General features: G+C 37.4%; 1 protein-coding gene across 1 annotated transcript; it reads right to left on the reverse strand.

Moving 5' to 3' along the window:
• On the reverse strand, positions 1–24,366 carry AARE (acylaminoacyl-peptidase-like protein). Its single transcript, XM_077383551.1, has 18 exons — positions 24,157–24,366; positions 21,836–22,017; positions 21,361–21,670; positions 19,967–20,188; positions 19,625–19,864; positions 19,453–19,527; positions 17,368–17,506; positions 12,913–13,064; positions 12,739–12,818; positions 12,512–12,642; positions 12,340–12,418; positions 10,499–10,706; positions 6,553–6,613; positions 6,287–6,409; positions 4,122–4,319; positions 2,407–2,475; positions 481–557; positions 1–381 (listed from the first exon to the last, which is right to left on the reverse strand). Exons 1-18 carry the CDS (start codon positions 24,279–24,281, stop codon positions 318–320), a joined length of 2,535 nt encoding a protein of 844 aa, XP_077239666.1. The 5' UTR covers positions 24,282–24,366; the 3' UTR covers positions 1–317.
• Positions 24,367–24,877: the final 511 nt, after the last annotated feature.

A 24,877-nucleotide genomic window follows, 5' to 3' on the forward strand; every position in this document is an offset into this window, starting at 1 on the left:
TGGGAAGTCCCTGGAAACAGTGGGGAAAAAAAAACCATCCACCGTCAACCGTCATACCTTTGTTTTCATTTCCTTAATTTAGAGGGAAATCATATGATAATGGCTTATTTCGCCCTTACTCCTTTGATATGTTCTATAAGCAGAGCTTGTATGATCAGATAAATAGGAAGGCCAAGTTTACTCTCTAACGAATGTTTAACAGACAAGGAGATGAATCCAAGGTCTTAAGGAAACCATCTCCATCATGAGATTTTGAAGTCTTGAGAAGCATGAGTCCCATCTTTCAAGCAGGGCAGAGCAGTGGCAATTGAAAGAACTCATTTGCAGTACTTTTTGAACCATACTCCAATATTGAGGTAGCCCTCAAAGTCAGATTGAGGCCTGTGAAAAAAGAACAAGATTGAGAGATCTCAAAGTAAAATGCATCCCTTAGAAGTTTGGTTTGTATCTGTACTATGGCATCATACGAAAAGGGCAAACCTCTCAATCGCATGGACGTCGTTTGGAAATACAATGACTTTGACTTCAACTCCTTTTTCCTTCAACGCGCGTGCATACTGTACGTTCAGGTACAAATAAGAACTAGCTGAACAGCTATGTATATGATACATTTCTTTCTAAATATATCATGAATTATATGAAATCGAAACAGAGATTATGGCTTGACCAAGGTCCTGTTCGTTGTGGACTTCGGGAATCAATTCAGTCCAAAACTGAATTTTGAGTCCAATAATCAGTTTTGGACTCAATTGATTCTCAAAATTCAAAGCCGAACAGGGCATAAATGTAGTTAGTATACGAAAACTTTGAACCATGATACCAGCTGTGCAGTGGCGAATATAGGAATGCGGACAGAAGAGTTCTATATAGACTACAGGACCGAAGCCCTTAAACCTGGACCAACTTTTTCGCTTTCTGATAGTTTTGTAGGCCTTAATCTCTCTGTCTTAGTTTTGTTCTATTTTTTTACCTCATTTTTGACATCCACATTCTTAGGTATCCCATGTTCTTAAAGAAGTAAATTCAGTGCAGATGTTTTGACTATGCATGGAGCTTATAGTTTTAAGTTGTATGCAGCAAACCTTCTCCCACATTCTTAAGGATGTAAACTAAGTGTGAATCTTTCAACCATATTTCTATATGTCGGCGAAAATCGACACGAAATGGTCGACATGCTTCTGTTGGCATCTCCACCGAAACAAATCCTTCCATCAATACATAAGTAATGTTTCAGTCATTGTGAACCGAAATGCTACCACTTTAGTAAGTAACTGGACTTCGATTGATATATGGCAAAATTTCAAACAAAGTGAATAGAGGTTGGTTTTTTCACATTTTTGCTTGCTAAGTGCTTATTTTATATTTTATCCTCATTTCTTCAATTACTGTGAAAGTCCATCAACTAATTGTTAATTTGATGCATTAGCATACAGATTAGGGTATGAATTTTCATTTCTTCGTTGATTGATGATTATAGACTTGAAAAATTATCATATATGAATATTAGCTTCTATTTTTTACATGTGAGTTATTCTTGCTTGATCTACCGATTAACAGATTTAGATTTTTTAATTTAAAAAATTAATTATTTTATTTATTTTTGTTAGAAAATTATTGAAATTTAAATCATTATATTATACTCCATTATATTGTATTTTTTTATGAAATTAATAAATGGAGCAAATGTTTATAATATTTGGTATTTATTTGAAGCATATTATGTGGTTGTATACATTTCCAGTTTAGAATAGACCTTACTCTTCTAGACAAATGTGACAACGAATGTCATTAGGTGTTTGATCATATTGGTTCCTGTTGAACCAATATGGTGGTTGTCTTGCTTATTTGATGTTTTCTAAGAGTATTTGTATCTATTCTAGCATTTCTTGAAATTTCACCTCAAATTTCCATTATTTGAATGCGAAACTTCTATGATTTTGCAGAATTTCCACCAAAATCTATAAACCAAAACGGCATGTTTCAATTTCTATGGTGAGCAACATGTATAACAAAATCGTCATTTAAAACCTTCATCCAACTAACTGGAATTTATGAACCTCAATTATACATAGAAAATTATATGCAGCAAAGTTTCCCATATTATTCTTAGGGGGTGCCTCTTAATTATGTTGTCCTATTTTAACTTATTCTATATGAGAAGGTTTCACATAAAACAAGGATGGAGTTATGGTCTACACATAAGTATTCCTAAAGTGAAAAATCATATATTTCTCTAATCCAATATTGATTATTATTGTTATGTCTAGCTACTGTTATTTTAAAATTACTGGTGTCAAATTATCACAAATGAGTCAGGTTTCAGAAATCCCAGCAAAAATATCAATAATCGTAGCATTGCAGCATTCATAATCTCAGATGGTGTAGAGGGGAAGATAATTTTCTTACTTGCAAGCCATTAGAAATTGGAACCCGAAGATCCTGGGCACCCAAAAGAAAAAGAATTGGTGTTTTGACCTGCAGATACCACCATTACATTACTAAAGGTTAATTAGTGCAAAACCTGATGAAAAACTTTGAATCAGTGAACCCCTTTAACTCAGTTAATCTGATAGTCCACATATTACGTTTGTAAGAGTTATCATAGTTGATGCAAGGCTGGCTTCATAGCAACAAAAAATAAAGAATGAAAAGAAACGAAAGCCGCACAAATCTAACCTGACAGAAGCAAAATAGGTGAGATAATTATCAATTGAGAAATCGAGCTTGATATTCTAGGAAAATTGCCTCTATTTGTGAAGAAAATCTAGTGAAATGATGTGAAATCCATTACTACAATCATATCAACGACGTCATGGATTTTCTGATATGTTGGGCTGTGGCCAATTTCAGTCATGATTTCCATGTCCCTGGCAAAAAGAAAAGCATAATGTATATATGAATCTACCCTCTTAATTTATTAAATTTGCTTGTGAACATATATAGCCACAATTAACAATGTTTGCTGAGAAGATCATCCTAATCCCAACTATTGCGCTCTGCCACCAATAAGAACTGGTATTCCACTCTGTGATCGCTTGTCTTTTTCCCTTTCCTATTTCCCATTTATGCAATTGATGAATACTCTTGCATCATCCCCGACACCTGGTTCATAAAAAGCTCAACTTTGACAGCTCCAACATGGGCAGTCCCCGATGGACATTGGGGGTGTTATTAGGTGTCCCAATGGTGTTGTCGGCTAGGCTTATTCCAAACCAACATGTGATGAGGACTCTAATGAAGTAAACATCCTAGCGCTCAAGTACGGGATCAAGCTTGTTGAAACCAACATTCTTGAAGTTGTTGATTATGGAGGTCGACTCCCTCAATCTAAAGGGTGCCCCATTTCGAAGAATTATCTTTAAGCTGAATAATCACTTGAGTGTTTAAAGCTTTTTTTGTGCTGATTGAATAGGATGTCCTTTAGACGTTCCACTAATTTATATTGCAGTTTTGTTGGAGGTACTCTTGTGACTTTGGAGAAGAAGCAGAGTATGGCTTCACATTCCAGTGCAAGGCAGTGTAATTTGCAACTGCTCACATTACACAGAGTTTAATGTGGTTGTAGAAACTTACACATGAGATGATTTTTGTGATTGATAAGGCAATGAAGATATTTTTGACAATCAAGTAGCTATTTACATAACCAATAATCCAATGTTACATGAACGGACAAAGCACATTTAAGTGGATTGTTACTTTATTTGAGACAAAGGTCTAATAGTAAGCAAATAACCACTCCATGTGAGGGGTTTAAGAACACACTTGGTGGTAAACTGTTTCTGCTTAAGAGTGTATGCTTTTATTTTGTGGGGTCTATCTTTAGTTATGTATTAGCATACTTGTAATTTCATTTTAAGAGAGATCATATGTAATAAAGTGAGAGTGCTACACATTCCTAGATTATGTCGAACACCCTATGAATTCCCTTCTAGCACTACTCTCTCCTTCAATAATGGGTTGCTTTTTAGAAGAATGCATTGGAAACGGCATTTTTTTTAAAACAACAATATTGGGAAAATTCAGCACATGTGGGTGGTCAAACATTACTATCTGACATCAGTCGATAAATCCAGAAGGATGGCAATAACCTTAAAACAAAGTTGAAAGCTTAATAACCATACCTTTGAGAGGTGTGAAATAGGAGACTTGCTATAGAAGAGACCTAGATGTTCCATTGAAGGTGCCTCTGTAAAGAAATTTTTCCCTTCACTGCCATAGGTCTCCACATAACACCAATCAGGGATGTCTGACGTACCAACCATTAATGACAGGTTACAAACTGGATTTCTGACCGCTGCGGCCACAAACCTATCTGGTGCCTGCAGCAAGCAGAAAACCAAAATAGATCTATTGAGTCCAACTCTTGAATTGCATATGTTTATGCTTAACCTGATAGATAAAGAGAGTTATCTAACAGGATATTTTCCCTCTGAAAATAGACTGGGTTGTGGATAATTGCTTGAGATTAATTGCATTACATAAAATACACAACATTGGAATAAAAAGTAATGAGTGTTTATCTGTATTACTCGGTCTGCAGATCAAACATGAGCGTGTCAACACAAAAAAAGGAAGTACCGATGCATGGTAAAACATACCATAGTTTTGTGTGAATTAAGGAAATGAACAAGTGGGGGGATCCAAGCATTCAACTGATGGGTCCTGACATAGATAGGGTGTGCCCAAAAGGTCATCTGCATAGGATCATTCTAACCTTTCAATTTGTGGAGGTTTAAAATGGACAGATTTGTGGTGGTTTAAACCTGTCCATTTTAACCTCCAATTATCGAAGGGTTAGGATGATCCTATCGAGGACTATTTTTTGGGTACATCCTATATATGTCAGGGCCCATAAAATGAATGGTTTGCATCACCCTAACAACGTGTGTCCACTATATTTCTGGTCGACAGACCAGATAATTTATCTGGCCCGACGGACCAGAAATACTTTTCATATATATATATATATATATATATATATATATATATATATATATATATATGAGGAAAAGGATTGTACGCTCGACCGTACCTAAAGTTAGGTACGGTAGAGTGCCAAATCACATGGGTCCCCCATTTTTGGTGGGCATCTAAACCATTCATTTGCAAGGCCCCATCATAGATAGGGTGCATACCAAAAATCAGCACCATTGAATCATCCTAACCCCTCCAAAACTGGAGGCCAAAATGGGCAGATTTGTGGACAAACACTGTCTGTCCATTTTGGCCTCCACAAATGGATGGGTTAGGATGATCCTATGGAGCTGATTTTTGGTATGCACCCTATCTATGATGGGGCCTTGCAAATGAATGGTTTAGATGCTCACCAAAAATGTGGGACCCATGTGATTTGGCACTCTACCGTACCTAACTTTAGGTACGGTCGAGCGTACAATCTTATTCCTCATATATATATATATATATATATATATATATATATATATATATATATATATATATATGAGGGAAGGGTTCCTGCGCTCAAGTGCAGAAACAGGGGTGGGCCACATTGGGGGGGTGATCCTAAGCATTCATTTGATGGGCCCTTTCATGGATGGGGTGTCCACCAAAAATCAGCTCCATTGGATCACCATAGGGTGTCCATTTGTGAGGCCAAAAATGGGCAGATTTGTGGACAAACAGTATCTGTCCATTTTTTGCCCCACAAATGGACACCCTAAGATGGTCCAATGGAGCTGATTTTTTGGACACCCCCCATCCATGATGGGGCCTGTCAAATGAATGCTTAGGATCACTCCCCCCCCCCCCACCCCCCCCATCTCAGCACTCGAGCGCAGATAAGCTATCTGCACTTGAGCGCAGGAACCCTTTTCTCATATATATATATATAGGGAATTGCTAGCGTCCATCGCAGGAACCCAAAAGGGTTTTCGCGGCTGGTCTGTTGCACATCAGACCAACCACCTCGTTAATGAAGACAACAGCTTTTGTCTCCATTCACGAGGTGGCTGGTCTGACGTGTGCAACAGACCAGCCGCGAAAAGCTTTTGCGATGGAGCTTAGCAAATCCCTATACATATATATACACACACACACACACAAAGAGAGAGAGAGAGAGAGAGAGAGAGAACTAAAATAATTTACTGAGCATGTAAGAGCTAATGGCTGAAATCCTAGTAGGCTGTTGTGATTTGAATTAAATGGAAGTATGCAGTGAAAGTAAAATTCATAATAACCAAACATAAGAAAACGAAATAATCCATGATTTAATGACAGTCTTGACTGGAAAACAGAAACGTCAAAAGCAGTATACTAAAAACTGAACCTGGCCAATCAAGTGAGTGGTCAAAAAGCCGCCATGTGACCCTCCAACAACAGCTACTTTAGATGGGTCTGCAAGTCCCATTTCAAGGACATGGTCCACTGCTGTAAGGACATCATTGACATCCTGCTCATAACATCAGCAACTAAGGTCATCACAAAGATTCAACACCAATATCATTAGCTAGTTCATAAAAAAATTTCCACTCGTGGAATAAATATAAAGATGACAGCATGAAGAAACAATGTCCAATGTTGAAACCTAAATACCTGGCTCCCAACTTTCCCTGGAAGAGATTGTAGTGCCTCCTCTCCAAATCCCAGTGAACCTCTGAAATAATTAGTGTATAAATCAATGCCTAAAAGACGATTACTGAAATGACATTACCGTCAAGCATAAACTGAAGTAAACCTAATATTGCGCAGAACTTTCTGGAAAGCATATACAAGTACAAAACTCTTATACACCCTTTCCATCATTATCTCATGAAAACACTATCGATAACCAGGAATTGACCACTCTATTTATATTTTAAATTCATTCTCTTAAAGGCATAACATTTTATAATTGTTGAAAGGTAAAGGAAGTTTTGTCTATATGAAGAGAAGGTTATGGAACCTATTGTTCACTGACATTCTTGCACATAAAGCAAAAGGCAAGAGACTACACGTAGAAAGGAAGATTTTCTCTGTCAGAACATAATAGTCCGGTGTGCCCTTGCATACATACCAAGGGAGTTTTTGAGCTCAAAAGAAAATGGTGGGCACCAGGGATTTAAGTATTAGGAACAGTTCCAAACTGATAGGTTTTGGCCAATACATCCGCGATCCTTTTCTTCCCATTCATACTTTCCGAAAAAAGGGGAGGGTGGATCTAAACCTCCCAAATAATTATTGTAAAAATCAAAGGAAATAAGTAGGGAAGGAAAGTCCAATATATCAAGGCCTTGCTCGCCATCGTGAATCAAATAAAGAAAAGAAATACGCATCCTGAATCTAATAAAGAGAAGAAATACTTGCAAATGGAGTCCTCCATATTTTTCTGGGATTCGAAGGAAATGCAATCCACGTGATGTTTTTGGATCAATTACTTTCCGCCTCTTGAAGTGGCTGTTCTATGATAACGATTCCATGTTCCACACAAAAGACCTCTAGATCTATAATAGAAGAATATTATCATTGGTCATTGATGATCCACTCCTACTATAATGTTTGTTTTTCCTTTTTCCTGAACCGATAGAAGGAAAGAGTCCTTTCTATCAAGAGGATCGATTGTATTCTCGAACATGACTTCTTCTTTTTTTACAGAAATGCTATTAAGGTTCTCCTTATCCCATTTATAAAAGGCTACTTCAAGAGCCTTGAGCATATTGAATAGCCTTTCCTGGGGCTCCCAGGTTTAAGCTTGTGTCCAATAGTTTCACTGAACAACATTCCCAAGGATTTAACATTTCTAGGCAATACTCTAGAATTCCTCTCCTTCCACATGAGCCATAAGATAGAAAAGAAAAGAATGCTGCAAAGACATTGACCTTCCATTGCCATCATCTTTCCCACCATTGCCAAATGCCACCTAGATTAGAAAAATCACACACAGGCTTAAACATATCAAATATACCAAAAAAAAAAGTACCAAATTTGGGCCGGCTAGGAACAATGTAAGAAAATATGCTCGTGGGTTTCCTAAGGATGACCACAAAATTTCACTCAGTTATTCCACAAATCTTCCTTTTCATGAGATGGTTGCCTGTTAGTATTTTTCCATGGAAGGTTAACAACTGGAATGCAACCTCTCTAGGGGATGGGTGGATGTCCATATCCTTGGAAGTTTTATGCCAGTTCAATTAACATAAAATAGCAAGATTTGACAGAGTACTCACTAGATTGACATTGGACCAGATGATCTCATCATACAACTCAGAGATATAAACACTTGATTCTTGATTTCTTACCAGAAGACGGTTAAGATCATTGGACGTTCTCCAGGGGCTAGAATAATCAATATAAACATTGATTAAGGGGACGTTTGGATACATAGATTTTAGAATCTTGGATTTCCTCAAAATCCTGGATGGGAGACAAGAGAAGGAGACCGTCCGTTTCGCTTCTCTTTAGAATCTTGGATTTTAAGTAAGAAATCCAGGTTTTAGAAATCTCTCCCCCATCCGGAGATTTTTAAAACCTGGAAACATGGGATGATCTCCTACTCTCTTGCTGACGGAAAGAAGGGCGAGAAATCAGAAAACGATGGCGGGTCATCTTGTTCTCTCATCTCTCATCTACGATTTTGAGGAAATTCAAGATTCTAAAAACCAAGTATCCAAACAGGCCCTAAGTATCCAGAATTTAAGGCCATGTTACAAAGATAAGGGCATTCCAAAGCAAGCTTAAAACTTTTGCACCGTTACCTCTCAACTCAACTCAACTCAACTCAACTAAACCTTTGTCCCAAACTAGTTGGGGTAGGCTAATGAATCCTTTAGAAAATTTTCATGAAGAAGGTGAAAGGATCTACCCGGCTCAAATTGACTAAGTCTAATCCTGACACTAGTTGGGTTCGTCTACATGGATCAATTTCTTTCATTCTATCCTCTCCAAGGTCATGTTCTCTATTATATTCCTAGCCCTTCCTCATGTTCCTACCCAAGTTGTTTTCGGTCTGCCCATACCTCTTTTTACCTCATCAACTTGGCACGAGTCACTTCTTCTTACTGGAGCATCCAAAGGCCTACGTTGGATATGCCCAAACCATCTTAAGCGGTGCTCTCTCGTCTTCTCCTCAATTGGTGCCACCCCCACCTTTTTACGGATGTCTTTATTTTTAATTCGATCTAACCTTGTTTGGCCGCACATCTAACTAAGCATTCGCATCTCTGCTACACTCATCTTATGCACATGTTGCTTCTTAGTGGCCCAACATTCTGAGTCGTACAGCATGGTTGGCATCCCAACTGTCTTATAAAACTTTCCCTTCTACTTTGTAGGTATTTTACGATCATACAGAACTCCTGAAGCGTGCTTCCGCTTCAACCAACCTGCTCTTATTCCGTGGTTAACTTCCTCTTCAATCTCTCCTTCCTTATGTAGGATTGAACCAAGATAGCGAATGATATCCCTCTTAGGTGCCTCATGTCCAGTCATATTTACTACATCCTCACCCTGCCTCCTTACATTACTAAAGTTGCACTTCATATACTCTGTCTTAGTCCTGCTCAGTCTAAAACCTTTGGATTCCAAAGCAGTTCTCCATAACTCTAACTTAGCATTAACTCATACTATGGTTTCGTCAATTAATACTATGTCATCTACAAATAACATACACCAACCTCGCCCTGGATACCCTCCGTAAGTTCATCCATAACTAGAGGAAAAAGATACGGGCTTAGAGCTGATCCCTGGTGCAGTCCTATTGTAATTGGAATTTGGAAACTCACTAGACGTGCCATCCGTAGTTCTGACACTAGTTACTGCTCCATCGTACATATCCTTAATCATATCAACATATTTGGTAGGAACTTTTTTTCCTTTCAAGGACCCACCACATAACAGTCCTGGGAACCCTATCATACGCTTTCTCCAAGTCAATGAAAACCATATGAAGGTCTTTTTTATTTTCTCTAAATCTCTCCATTAACCGCCTAATCAAGAACATAGCTTCCATAGTCGATCGTCCGGGCATAAAGCCAAACTGATTCTCTTAGACCTTAGTCTCTTTTCTTAGTCTGTGCTCAATTACCCTCTCCCAAAGCTTCATGGTGTAACTCGTTAGCTTAATTCCTCGGTAATTGGTGCAACTCTGGATATCCTCATTATTCTTATAAATAGTTACTAATATACTCTTCCTCCACTCATCAACATCTTCTTAGTCTTCAAAATATTGTTAAATAATCTAGTTAACCAAACCAAACCCACTCATCAGGCACCGTTACCTAACCGGAAAAAAAAAATTTGCTCAATTCAGCATATTAAAGTGAAAGCCTTTTCAATAATCATTAAACATTGATTTCCAAGTGTTCCATATGAGACCCTAACTGCTTCCATTCCCAACAAATATGAATTTTGATCATAAGCCCTCATGATGGGAAACTAATCTCTACCAAAACCAGTAGAGTCAAGGAACAAGTTTCTTATTATCTATAATTAAATGAATGGCTTGAAACACTTGCCTTTAGACTAATATTTAATCAATAAAAACAAAATCAAAGCTTGTGCTCACCTATAATTTACCACAAGCAAGTTGTAACCCAAGGAAGCGAGAAATGCTAGAGACTTTGAATAGCTTGACACCGAAACTGAATGAGGACCACCGTGAAGGATGACAATTAGAGGATTACATGCACCACCCTTTTGTTGGTCATTGCATGATTCCTTGTTGGGGGTGTTAGAAGATGATACAAAAATAGCTTCAAAAGGTTTTCCAGCGCCTGCATAGAATTGAATGGTTACAAACTATGAATATCAATGTAATTTACATCCACAAAATGGTAATTCTATGGTTACAAACTATTAATATCAATGTAATTTATATCCACACAACGCATTACCATTATGATTTCTATAGCTGTCATTTTCCCTAGGTGATCTAGGCAAGCACATAAAGGCTAAGGCAGTAAAATATTAGGTGCAATTAAGTACATAAATATATTAGTGGAGAGAGCCAAAAGGTCATGGATGCAAAATACCTAACATTAAAATGACTAATCCAAGGATGAACAAAAGTACTTGGCATAAATAGTTGAAAGCAATAAGTGACAGAAAGTAATTGAACTTACCATTCAAATCTAATAGATTCGTCAAAAGAACTAAACAATCATTCACTAATGACCAAATATTCATAAAACAACTATTTAAATATAAATTGATTATGAAGTGACAAAAGGGAAGGAGAAAGAAGGAAAAATTGTGAAAGAGTTAGTCCTCTCTCTTAACCCACCATATGGTCTTAGAGTTAATAATCACTATCCACCCACCGCAATCTATAAATTCCCAGATGTGCGTTTACAAATATTTATAGGAATGTCGCGCGTAAAGAAAAGAAGAATATTGGAGAAGATTATGAAAGATGAAGAATAGAGGGAGGAGAGATAAGAGTGAAGAAAAGAAGAAACAAGAAAGAGAGATGGAGGGCTTGGTTGCCACTCCCCACAAAATCCATGCCTTTATATGCATATAAGGGGTTGAAAAATAAGAATTACAATGATGCCATTTATGAGATGGGCCCTGTCATAACTGACATCATTACCCACAAAACTAATCACAAAAAAATCAAATAAACCACAAAACGACCAAAAATTTTCTATTTCTATCCAACCACAAAAATGCACACCGAAAAGAAAACTGCAAGCATATATGCTACATTATTTGAGTTGGAACATGGTAACATGTCGATTTCAGTCAACAAATTTAGATGAAAATCCTATAAAATGACGGAAATGTATGGAAACATATGCAAATGATGCAAATTTAAGACCCACTTCAAGAAATGCTAGAAAACTATTTCTTTTATCTAATATTATGAAGATTAATTTTTAGTATTAAAATATTAAAAAATCATTAAAATATTTAATAATCATACAAATCAAAATGGACAAGGAAATTATATAAATAACACAACTCATACTATTGTAGTGTTATATAATACATTTTATAATACTATCAGTATTTTTATATTTTTATTAAAAAAAAAAAATCATTATATGTGAAATGTGGTCTTCATTGAATTATCAAACATGCACAAAAGCGCATGTCACAAGGTGTTCAATGTTGTTAAACCATTATGGGTATCTTTCTGGTGCCCAAAATGTAATTTATCCCTCAGATACTGGAAAGTCAGCATATGTAATGAAAAACTTAAGAGCAGTTACATTTGGGACATCGTTGTTAATTCCTGGGTAAAGATACATGGCCGCAATACAAGTAACGGAAAAAATTTGAAGATCCATGCTAAATGACAATTATTTCAATAATTGAAACAAATAACTTGCATGTCAATTTGATCATAGCATATGACAGTACTTTTGAGCATGAAATATACACATCAATGTCAATATATTTTACCGTTTGTAAGGTTAGTGGAAGGATCTCTGACTGGAATCTTCATTATACTAAATTTAAGTGAAGATAGCAAAGATTTAACCTGTTGCAGATAACAAAAATAGCCAATGTAAGAATTAAGAATATTACAAGTTCGATATATAGAAAGAGATAATTCAAAATATGGGTACTGAACCTTTTCTGAATAATTTGATAAAGGACTTGCAACATCTAGCCAATCCCATGCAACATTCACCACTGTATGCTCATTTTGGCCAACAGGACATCCGTACTTGATTTGTGGAAGGTCTACGGGACTACTAGAGACTTAAATAGAAAGAAAAAAGAGATACAGAAATTGAATTAATGTTTTTTCATTTTTTTTAAAGGGTGTATGGAATAAATTGGCATTTTTAAGTTTACCAGCAAGAATATTGTCCCCATCCACCGCAAGAGCAGTCCATGAACTTGAGTCCGTAGGGCTTACTCGTGATACCTTGCCACTGTGTAACAAAAATATGCCTTTAAACTTTTACAATTTAAACAGGATTGACAAAGTTCACTTTCACTATGACATAAAAAAACTGTTAGGGTTACCTTAACACATTTATGGAAAGTATTACTTCAATGCTACCCCAGATGGAAGATAAAATCATCGTACAACCATCTGAAAGCCACGGGTGGTCTAGGAAGCTTGAACAGTAAAGCCCGGGGAAGCAACCATCCTCAGGACATATCACCTCGGGGACCTAAAAATGTTTAAATTGACAAAGATATCTTGATATTCAAGCTAATTATAATAAATTGATAAATTGTGCGCTGACGTCTTAAAATTCATATTCATTGCAACTAATTCAGAGAAGGATAAGTCAAATACTATGCAGGAAGGAAGTGGCTTCATTCTTTTAAGGTGGACCAATAACAGAGCTACATGTGATTCCACTTGTTCATGTTGAGACACTATAAGGAAAACCGAGAACCCCAAGCAATATTTTTCTTCTCAGAAAGCAACAAGAATTGGGCTACGAATACAAGAAAACCTTTAAAGCAAAAGTTAGATATGTTGATGTGTTTACTAATTTTAGAATATGTCCAAAAGCTAATATATGAGTTTCACTGATCCTATGATTCATTAACATCCAATTTTTAAGATGCAAAATAATTGGTGGGATAAGTTCCCACGAGTGGAGTTTCATAGTATTCAACAATAAGGATACAATTTCCCAAGGAAAGAAATAGGAATAATCAAACATGGATCTTTATTGCACGTCGACAATTATAGACAGAGATATTGAGGGATGACACTATGGAAGCACTTGTATGAGAAGAGCTGAAACCCAGCTCATTTAATTCTTCCTTGGCCTCGCATGAAATCCATTTACAGCTGACACATACTCAACATCTTGAACTAGTAATCACTAACAGGAATTTTCTATCAATCATCCACTTGTAAAGATTATTTTTGCAACACATAAGAAGTTTACTGAGCACACCTTTACATCCATGTTGACACTCTCATAAAAAATCCTCTCCAGATTGACTGGAACCGTGTGGTAATTACAGATTACATCAGCCAAAAAATTACAGTACAACTGTCCACCTAACACAATCAACAGCAGCCAAGACCAGAAGTCTAGTGTGAAGAAACACCCATTGAGAACATTCCCCTAAAACCACAAGTATGGGATTTTCTCACAACAACTCTTGAGAAAAAGACCTTGATTGGTTAGAAAAGTGATTGCCTTTAAATCTCCAAGTCTAAACCCATCCAAACTGAAAGTTGTTCAAGAACATGTACGGAAAATCTCTTTCGATTCTGGTGAAAAGCTAATTTCAGCATCCTCAAAGCCGGTCCTTTTTTAAACCCGGAATTTATCTAGGAACCCAGGCCGACACCTTAAATCCTCAACCCTGGTCCTTGCAATTATCAACAGAGATTGTTTTTTTTTTTTTGAATGGTTAGATATCATTAATGGAAGAAAAGAATATACAAAGCCGACCGAGGAGGACGACTAAAAGAAATAAAAGAGAACAAAACAAAAGGGATTAAGGAGGAAGAAAATCAGATAACTCTAAGCTCTTGCTTCCCCGCTCCTTCCCTGGCAAGCTTGTCTGCCTCCTCATTTGCAGATCTTTTAACATGATGGAAAATTACATTCTCCCCTCCAATTCGATCCCTGATCTCATCCATTCAACTCCCAAATCTCCAAGGGACGGGACTTTTTACCTTGAAGCCATCCAATTACATTAAGCGAATCTCCTTCCACTATAAGCTTAGCCAAATCAATAGACTCTGCTAGCCTAATGCCTTGCAAAACCACCCTGATTTCCGCCTCATTAGAGTCCACAACACCAAAGGGGCTTGAAAAGGCCCAAATCGGGAATCCCGCCTCATTTCTGAGAAGGCCACCAATCCCAGAAGGTCCAAGGTTACCGAGGCTAGAACCATCAAAATTAATTTTGAAGAAGCCAGCAGGCGGTGGGGCCCATTGGGGGTCACACCTATGTACTTGCTCGATGCCAGAACAAACCCTCCTTCCCATAGATCATAAGTTGAAACAAACTTAAAGCTAGGGAGGGACCTAGCCCAAGCAATGGTCAACGCAATCACCATAGAGGAAGTATGATGAGGGCTTTTTCCACCCCCTTGAACACTCGAGCATTTCTTTCCTTCCATAAGGACCGGATCGTGGCCAATAAAGATAACTTCCAAAGCACTTTAGCTTTCTTTCGCCAAGGGGAGAATTCCCAACTACCTACCACCTCGGACAAATGAGCGGGAAACACCTATTCAAACCCGAATCTTTGAAGAATCCTGCTCCAAACCTGTCGAGCGAAATTACAATGCAAAAGGAGATGATCTATTGTCTCTCCTACCTCAATGCAAAGGGCGCAATGGTCCACTATCAACATATTCCGACATCTGAGATGATTAACGGTGAGGATCTTGTCGAGAACCGCCGTCCAACCAAAAAGTGCATACCCTAGGAGGAGCTGAACTAGTCCAAACTTTGGCCACCTGCAGGGATCCCGTGCAAGGAGTGAGCTGCTGATAGAAGGACTTGACAATAAATTCCCAGATGTGCATCAAATCCACCCCAGAACTACTGATGTACTGCGCCTCAAGCAACTCTAAAACCCTGGTCCAAACAATTATCATCAACACAGCTTGTTACTTTTCAGGTAGGATAAATTTGGTCAAACTTCAGACCCTATGTTCATGCTAGAAACAGCCCTTCGGACAGTTTCTCTATAGGAATTTGTTCCATCCATTCAGCTTTATTCTTTGTTTTCAAGACAAAACATTTTGTCGAGAGAACCTCCTTTAAAACCACAGCACTTTCTCTATTACAAAAATATCTAGCTACCCAAACCCAAAATTTTCATAAAGCAAGCCCTAGATTGTTGTATTTATATTATCGCTGTGCAGTTAGGAATCTACTGTAGAAGACCTCATGTAAACACCCACCTTTCGAGAAAAACCAGATGACTGTCATGATCAGAAACTGAAATCCTAATAAGAAACAACTTTTTCATTGTTGCTTTTCAGAGTTTATAGAACCTTTGTCTTTTATGGTTTGATCCTAAATTTCATCCATTGATCGAGGGCCTTTCATTAGTACAGCCAGTTCAGTACTTAGCGCTTAAAAGATCGGTTTGTAGGCTGATTCTGTATTGAAACCAGTGTTTTAAAACTGGGATTTGGAGAAGAACTAGGCCATGGTAAAAGGGAGACACCTTGGGTTAGTCACGAATTGTTGGGGCCAGTTTTTTCATTAACTCAGGGAGTTTAACGAGTTTTGATTGACTGGGTAGGGAAAAACTCAGACTCAGTTGAGAACGCAGGCAAGGAAAAAGAGAGCAAACTTGGGAAGTCTATGATTGGCTCGGAGTTTTTAAACAGTGATTGAAACTAGAGCTCAAAATGGAGTCAGCAACGGTAGATGAAGAAATAAGTGTGGAAAACAAGGAATGCGAAGGAATTAAGTTCTTTGATTGTTTCCTAACCAAATATGATGGCAAACCCTAAACTAGTGCTGTATTAGGATGTTATGAGAACTTCGCAAGATTTCTGGCTCAAACAGATGGAATTCAGTTGTTTGATTACATTCACCACCTAAATACAGCGTAGAGGGCTAAAAATGGCCTTTCTTGGGAGAAGAAAGAATGTAACTTATTCTCAATAGCAGCTTAAGATCTAATAATTGATGATGCCATATAAAAAAATGAACAGCCCAATGCACGAGGCTCCCGCCATTGCGGGGTCTGGGAGGGGGGGGGGGGGGGGGGGCTAGATGTACGCAGCCTTACCCCTGCTTTGCAGAGAGGCTGTTTCCGTGACTCGAACCCGTGACCACAAGGTCAAAATGGAGCAGCCTTACCGTTGTGCCAAGGCTCGCCCTCAATTGATGACGCCATATGTAAGGGTAAATATCATATACATGAGAAAGGTCAGGAATAATGTCAAGCATGGGAGAAAGGATGGGTACCTTATTCACACCTTCTCGGGTAAAAATGTCCATTTTAATTGCGCTTTTACATTTGTACAAAGAAGATATAAGGAGCCCCTCCATTGAGCTCCTGTAAACATTTGATCAAAATCTTACTTTTCTTTCTTTTTTTCTTGATTTAGGGTCCAACTTTACGTCTAAAAATGTCAGCAATGTGCAGAAGCAAAGATATGTCCTTAATTTGCGTGAGCATGTACAGAATCCAATAAATAAAAAGGGTGGCCCAGTGCATGAGGTTCCCGCCATTGCGGGGTCTGGGGAGGGCTAGATGTATGCAGCCTTACTCCTGCTTTGCATAGAGGCTGTTTCCGTGACTCAAACCCGTGACCACCAGGTCACAATGGAGCAACCTTACCGTTGCGCCAAGGCTCGCCCTCACAGAATCCAATAAATATGTACAACAATTAATTGCATGCATATTTCAAATATCTATTGCACGCAACAACGCAGTCATCATTAATTATACATTAAAATTTATAAAGATATCAAAGGGTTATTCTATCATACAGTCAAATTATATTAAACAGAAAGAAGGGCTTACCACATCAACAATATTTAGAGATGGGCATGGTCTTCCATCAGTGGGCCAACCCATTCTATGAAGCGAATTGGTGGCACAATGTGCTCCACTGTCCACAGCACTTTTTGCAGATAAAAAGACAAGTGACTTTCCATCTGGGCTGTAAACACAATAGGATCTACACATAAGTGACATTCCATCTGGACTGTGAGCACAATAGGATCTACCTCGATCAGCGATTTCAGGAAAGTTTCTTTTGATCCATTATAAGATAGAACATTTTCCAAAAGCTAAAATTAAGTGCACTGTCTTCAATTATCAGATGCACGTGGATGTGAAACATACACAACAATACAATAGCGTTGACAGTTATCTGGAAGTACTATTTTCTAAGACGCGTGCATATAGTATTTAAAGGTGGAACGCAGGGGCCCAGTGGGGGTGAGGTGTAAGCTGACAAGTTTTCTCATTTTTCATGTGAAATGATAAAGAAATTTTCCAGAAATCGATAGAAGTTCAGAAAATAGTAAAAACTAAAATACATGTTTCATTTTCAAAGTCATCCATTCCCAATCCATATAAACAATTATAAGAAGCTACAGATTTGTCACTACTTACAAAATATATTTAGAGAGTAGAAGTAACCAAAACATTGAAAGTAGCTCCCTCCTAATTTGTACAGATCACATTGATACATAACATAACAATGAAGACAGACCCTAATGAGAATGATGACCTGCAACTTAAGGATTTCCACTCCGTTCAACGCTTGGGAAGAAATAGTGAAAATAGTGACAGATCAAACCCTAATACCAACCTAAATCTCAAATGAAAATGAAACATTTGCTAAAATATATTTTACTCACCACTTCCTTCCCAACCAACCACCCCCAAGTGTGCCCTGATATAAATTAAATATTGTATCTTTTTCCTTTTCCAAGAAAAGGCACATAGGTCTGACCCGAGAACGCTTCTACCAGCTGTCCTTTTTTCTAGGAAGTAATATCTTTTTTTCTTCTCCAAGAAGTACGAATATTCTGAGGCTTCAAATATTTAGAATTCTTAGAAGCGGGAATTTAAGCTTTTAACAAAAGGTATCAGTATAATGGTCAGTGATGGCTCTTTAAATTTTACTGAAGGTTTTATCCTTACCATTCAAAAATAATAATAATAATAACTGAAGGTTCAAATATTTGGAATTCTTAGAAGCGGGAATGGTCAATGATGGCACTTCAACTTATTTATGGTTGGAAAGTTGTGTGGGGACTTTATATCTGCATGCAAGTTTTCCCAACTTATATAGGAGGCCTTGAATCATAGAGCATTAATTTCAGAGCATCTAATAAATTATTATGAGGGATTGCTTTGCTCCTTATGTGGCTGGGTCCACAATTCTTCGGGACTGTGTCTCTTGAAGAGCATTTAATGAATTATTGGTATATTAATGAAGCATACAGATGTTTTCCTTTCCCTGTTGGATTATATAGACCAGATTATACAGTCCTACTATCGCTCAAGCAAAGTTTCTTACGGATGTTTTCCTTTCTCTGTAGACCAGATTATATAGTCATACAGTCGTACTATTGCTCAAGCAAAAAAAAGGTTTCTATTAAATCTTAATTTTTGTTTGTTTGAAACTAGACCAAATTACATGGTCATACTATTGCTCAAGCAAAGTTTTATTAGATCTTATTTCTCATCATATAAAAAACAAAGTTTATATTAAAAACAAAGTTTATATTAAAAAATAGGATAGGGATATATTAAAAATAAATTTTATTGCAGGTTTATTGCCTCCAACAAAAGGCACACACGTATTCCCCAAGAATGCTTAATTTTTGTTTTATTGCAGGTATATTTTCTAAGAGGCGTGCATATAGTATTAAAAAAAAGTTTTATTGCAGGTTTATTCCCTTGACCAGTTGCTGCAGAAGCACCTTATTTTGCTTTCAGATATTTCATGAATACAGATTTAGATGGCTGATAACATCATTTCCTTAAAGAGTAAAAACCATGGAAAATGATTTAAAAAACAAGAGTTAAATACATTAACTTCACTGAACAGACTCGAAGAACCTGAGGCATGGAGAGCACTATATTAAATACCTGAACCGCGGAAAGAAAGCACTACTTATGCCTTGAGTTATGTTGACTGCTGCTGCTAAATCTTTGTTCCCATTACTGCCGCAACATAAAAAGATATCAAAAGTTATTAACAAATGATGGAAATTCATGGACAGAAAATAAACATAACCAGTTTTCTAAGAATGTAACCCACTTGAACTGAAGTTCATCAGCTTTTGTTTCACGAAATGGAGCCCGGATTGCATACAAGGCACATGGTCTATTGTAACAATATTTTATGCCAAGCTTTCTAGAAACATGATTTGGGCCATTTTCTGTAGACCACCCAACAAAAACCAAATATTTATCCACACCCTTGGAAGATGATGGTGCCCACAAAACTTGTCCGACACTCAAGGACTTTGAAATTCCCTCCACAGCTCGTACATCTCCGCTGAAAGCACACCAAAGTCCAAATACATTTTAGACAGTTCACAGCTTAAGTATCTTCACCTACTATATGCAATTAGAAACACAGAGATATGTAAAAGTGGACCTATTAATTTCGAGGACAAATAGTGCAGGCTCCCTTTTCCCTGAGTAGGTCTCACCCCAATCTTCTTCCCAGTCTCCTTGTGCTTTCCAGTTACCACAGTCCTTGTCAGCAGAAGCTCCTTTTTTGTAGTCAAAATTAGCAAACACGGGCTTAGATGGAGACGGCTCTTCAGCAACATAAGCAATGAGGGTTTCATCATAGTTCCAGGAGATTCCTTCAAACCTGTAACACCACAATAGGGTTTCAACTTGTTCATATGAAAGAACTATAATCAAATTAAACCACACAAATAGGAGATATGATAGTCTACTAACAACATCAAATATATAAGTTCAGATAGAGAGTGTGCTACATATATAAACAAGGAAAACACTTCCAAAACGAGATTTCGTTTGGAAACTAGAGACGAAAGTGAAATTGACCAAAGAATTGGTCATTTCCACAATGATTTTTGCATTTTGTGGGGATTCGAGTTCACTTCCTTGCCTTCCTGCGCATGTGTTACAACCAAGGTTATAAATTGCAGTTTCTATTTTGGTTTTGGTTGGCACGGAAATGGAAACATTTCGGTTTAAGTGCAAATTTTGGTGGAAATCTTGTAAAATCACGGAAACGTATGGAAACATGCAAATGATGAAATTTTAAGTTAAAGCTTTGAGAAATGCTTGAATAAGCACAAATACACGCTTAGAAATCATCACATAAGCAAGAAAGTCATCCGTGGTGGCTTAATCACCTCGAACAATTAGTGACAATGAATTGAGCATAAATCACCTTCTCTAGCTACAGGTTTCTAGAAAATCATGATCAAAATACCACCCAAAAAGCTGGAAAACAATGAAGCAGCTGGAGTCAACCATGGAAAAAATAATACCCCTTCATATTTCTTCTTTTTCTTTGAATAGTTGCCTTTGAGTATTTTCTTGAATCAAATACATTGCACAAATCGCTTCAGGTGGTTGATATCAGAGAGAGGGAAAGAGAGACTTCTTCCTGGCAAGGGGAAAGAGAGGAGGCGTAGATTGCTTTTGGCCTTTTGCAGAAAGGGTGGTAAGGTCATACAATTCTTCTGGTATATCTATTATTTCTCAATAACTGATATGAATTTGATCAGTGACAACCTAACCCACCACGAATAATAAGTGTGTGCCATTCAATGAGATTGAATAGGGTCCAATGTAATTTTGATTTGTTCTTATTTTAAGATGAACTACACTAAGCTCACATTAACAAACCTCGAGTGTGTGTTGGGACAAACACATAATTGCCATTTTAAAATTAAAACACATGTTAACAAAAAGATAACTTTTTATGCATGTGTAAAGACACAAACATATAATCACTCACATGAAAATATCAATTTCAAACATCTAAATTCATGAAAAATAGGTTACCATCCGTCTGTGTATACTGGGCCATGAACAGATTGTGGGATATGTATTTCCTTAAGCATTTGAGAAGGGCCCCAGATTTCAAGTTGTGTTGGTGATCCATTTTCCCCATTCCGAACTACAAGAAGCTTCAAACCTGTAGGTGACGGAACAATAGTGGATACGCCCTTCATCTCGACAGGAAATGGAGACCACTGGAAGCTTATAGAATGGTTACTTTCCTTTGAAATATGAGAGGATAGGATATGTACTCTTCTTTTGTTTGCCAAGAGATTCATCTGGCCAATAGAAAACATTGCCCGGGAAATATTTCCTGCAGTAAAAAATTCTATTGAAAATGAAAACCAGAAAGGTTACCCAGATAAATCAAATGAAAGCAATAAATAGAAAAAAAATGTGGATTTTCAAAAATAGAAATGTCAAGCATCATTTTTTAAAACACAAAAATAGAGTTTTACAAGGACAAAATCCCGTTTACCCTGGTCAGACTTAAAAATCCACGCCTTGTTAATGCTAGGAATACTTGTGAATTCACCAAGTAATTTAGCCTGGGAAGCATATTCTTCCACAGTTGTTGCATCTATGCCCTCTGGCATTTCCTTTGAGGAGACTGCTCCAGGGATATCCATGGCTGACAAAGTGGACAGTTTTGGAAAACCGCTGCAGAATTGAGGGAAACAAATCAGTAAATGAGAGGAGCAAAACCATAAACCACATGGTCAGCACCGAAGACAAAAGAATTGAAGCCTTTGAAACTAAATTTTTCTTCATTAGATAAAATTTTTAATTTTGCTGGACTTGTTAACAACAAACAAAAACTAAGGAAAAATGTTCTGATGCCTGTAAAAAAAGTTCATTCAAAAACCATAATAAGAACTTCTTTGATCCATTTCAACAAAAAAAAAAAAGAACTAAAAGTAAGACTCCAGGACCAACTAACAAGAGACTGTTCTTCATATACTTGGTAATATGAAGATGCCAAGACACATCTATTTGGAACAGTGAAAAGTCACAGACTGTACAGAATAAGTATTTAAAGTTTTGGACCAGAGAAATGCAGATTCATAACCACAGCTCAATTTTTATTTTCTGTATAGAATGGAGGTATTTATGTGTGTGTATTTGTGTTTCCATCTGAAAGAAAAAGACAACTAACAAATGGAACAACTTTATATACAGCCATGCATCCCTAACTTACTCCCCGAGCAATTCAAACACCTAATTCTAGTCTATTATCAATGTAAAGACACCCCAAATTCACTTTTCTAACCCTACTGTTCTGAAATGAAAACAGAAAGATACATCCCCAAATGTACAATTCACTTTTTTATGCCCACCACCCCAATCAAATCCGACTCAATTACAACATAAAGAGGCCAGTCAACAATTGCCAAAATTCGCCATATATCAAAAACCCACTCGACAAATTTTCACAATAAACAGAGATCATACTCACAATTCATCTTTGCTTGCATCAACAAGTGCCTACCAACAATCAATTAACATGAGAATCCATTCTAGTCTATTAACAACATAAAGACACCCTAAATTCACTTTTCTAACCCTACTGTTCCGAAATGAAAACAGAAAGATAAATCCGCAAATTTACAATTCACTTTTTTTTATGCCCACCACTCCTACCCCAATCAAATCCAACTCAATTACATCATAAAAAACCAGTCAAAAATTAACAAAATTCACCATAAATAAAAAGAACCCACTCACAAAGTTCACAATAAACAGAGACCTATACGCCCAATTCAACATCTTTGCTTGCATTACCAAGAGCCTACCAATCAACTAACCAGGCTGCTGACCTGACCGATATTAAGCCTCACAAGTGGACTAGGATACTAACATGTGTATCATCCTCAATCCAGCATGCTTCTTGAGTTCTTTCTTCTTGGTAGAAGATCTTGTAGAGTAGCCTAGCTTGTTAAGGAAAATACTTCCAATTTATACTTTGGTTCCGATTCTTTGAACAAATGACCAAACGCCAAAGGGAAAGAACAACATCAATCAGTTTCCTGATTATGTGCCAAAAAGGCCGAAGATCACCCAAACACCAGCTCCAGCATTAATGTTATTTACAGCTCAATTATCTTCGAAACCATCCAGAATCCCTCCAAACATTTACTTCTTCCAAAGCCATCTCCCAACAACATTGAGCAGTCACCATTTGTTGCGTACCTAGATGGGTCCCACTTGGGTGGAATAAATTAGTTTAGATTTGTGTAGCTTGTGAGTTTGCTATCTAGTTGTTTGGTATGGGTAGGAGTTTTAGAGGACATGGTATGTGGCTGCAAAGTGAGTGTTATATTTAACATGTAAGTAGTTTTTTTTTTCAAATCAATGAAGAAATTTATTCCTGAAAGTGTGTTTCTACGCATAGAGGAGGACTGACCCTTCCCTCGAAGTGGGTCGAGAGGCTGATCTTCCCTCTAAGAAGATAATCACGTTGCTAACCGAATTGGGTTCGTAATACCATTCATGAACAGTACACCCATCAATGCCTACACTGACACACATTTATCTAATACAGCCTAAGTTTTAGAAACACTACCGGAAAAAAAAAAACACATTTGTTGAAAGTCCAACTACAAAAGGTATCCAAAAACCCAACAAGAACATGCAAAAGGAATATTGAAACCGAACAAAGACATGAAAGAAGAGAAACCCATGAAGTATCTTTTTTCAGTTGAAACCAACAATCATCTAAACATTAGCAAATCCAACAGAAACTCAAGATAAAGAAGACATTAGAGAGAGAGAGAGAGAGAGAGAGAGAGATTTGCTTACGTGGAGGAACAATAGACCTTTTTAAGAGGTGGTGAATGGAAAAAAGAAGATTTGCAGGGATGAAATGGAAAGCAGAGAGAGTGTCCGTACCAAGCCGAGGAGGCTATTGACACCCTCGTTGCCATGCCCCAGAGTCGTCGGATGGTTTTATAATAGAATAATAAAAAAATGTATTCAGTCTAACCTACGCACACTGAGAACTACGCACCCTTCTTTTCTCCTTGTATATGTCACATCTTGGACCCACTAAGTCATACCAAAGAGACTAATTGGGTCGATCGTCTCCTCTTATCTCATTGTCTACCCACATACTGCTTGGGTTATCTACTCTTATCTCATTGTTCACCCACATGGCATACCAGAAAACAACTAGCAAAATCTAAGCAAAAACCAAGGGATTTGTGCATTTGATGCTCTTTCTATCTCTTCTCTCTATATTGGTAATGACAGCCCCTATCACTATTCTACAAGGTTGACCACCAAACACTACTTTACCATTGCTCTAGAAGCCAACTATAAGAAGACTACTTCGCTTGTCTCCTCCTAATGACTACTTAAGTTTTAATTCACCAATACTCTACGAGATAACTACGTGCAACCAAAGTGACCCCTTCGCCTTCGTTTGGTTGGATGTTGTGCCACCGAAAACACATGGAAATTCATCTTCTTCTTTTTTGTTTTTTAACTGTCTATTTTGACCTTAAGCTCCAGTCAGTATGGT

Source organism: Tasmannia lanceolata, unplaced genomic scaffold (assembly GCF_043159265.1).
Source record: "Tasmannia lanceolata isolate RefF3 unplaced genomic scaffold, GAP_Taslan_0.1 ptg000002l, whole genome shotgun sequence".
In the NCBI taxonomy this organism is placed as follows: domain Eukaryota; kingdom Viridiplantae; phylum Streptophyta; class Magnoliopsida; order Canellales; family Winteraceae; genus Tasmannia; species Tasmannia lanceolata.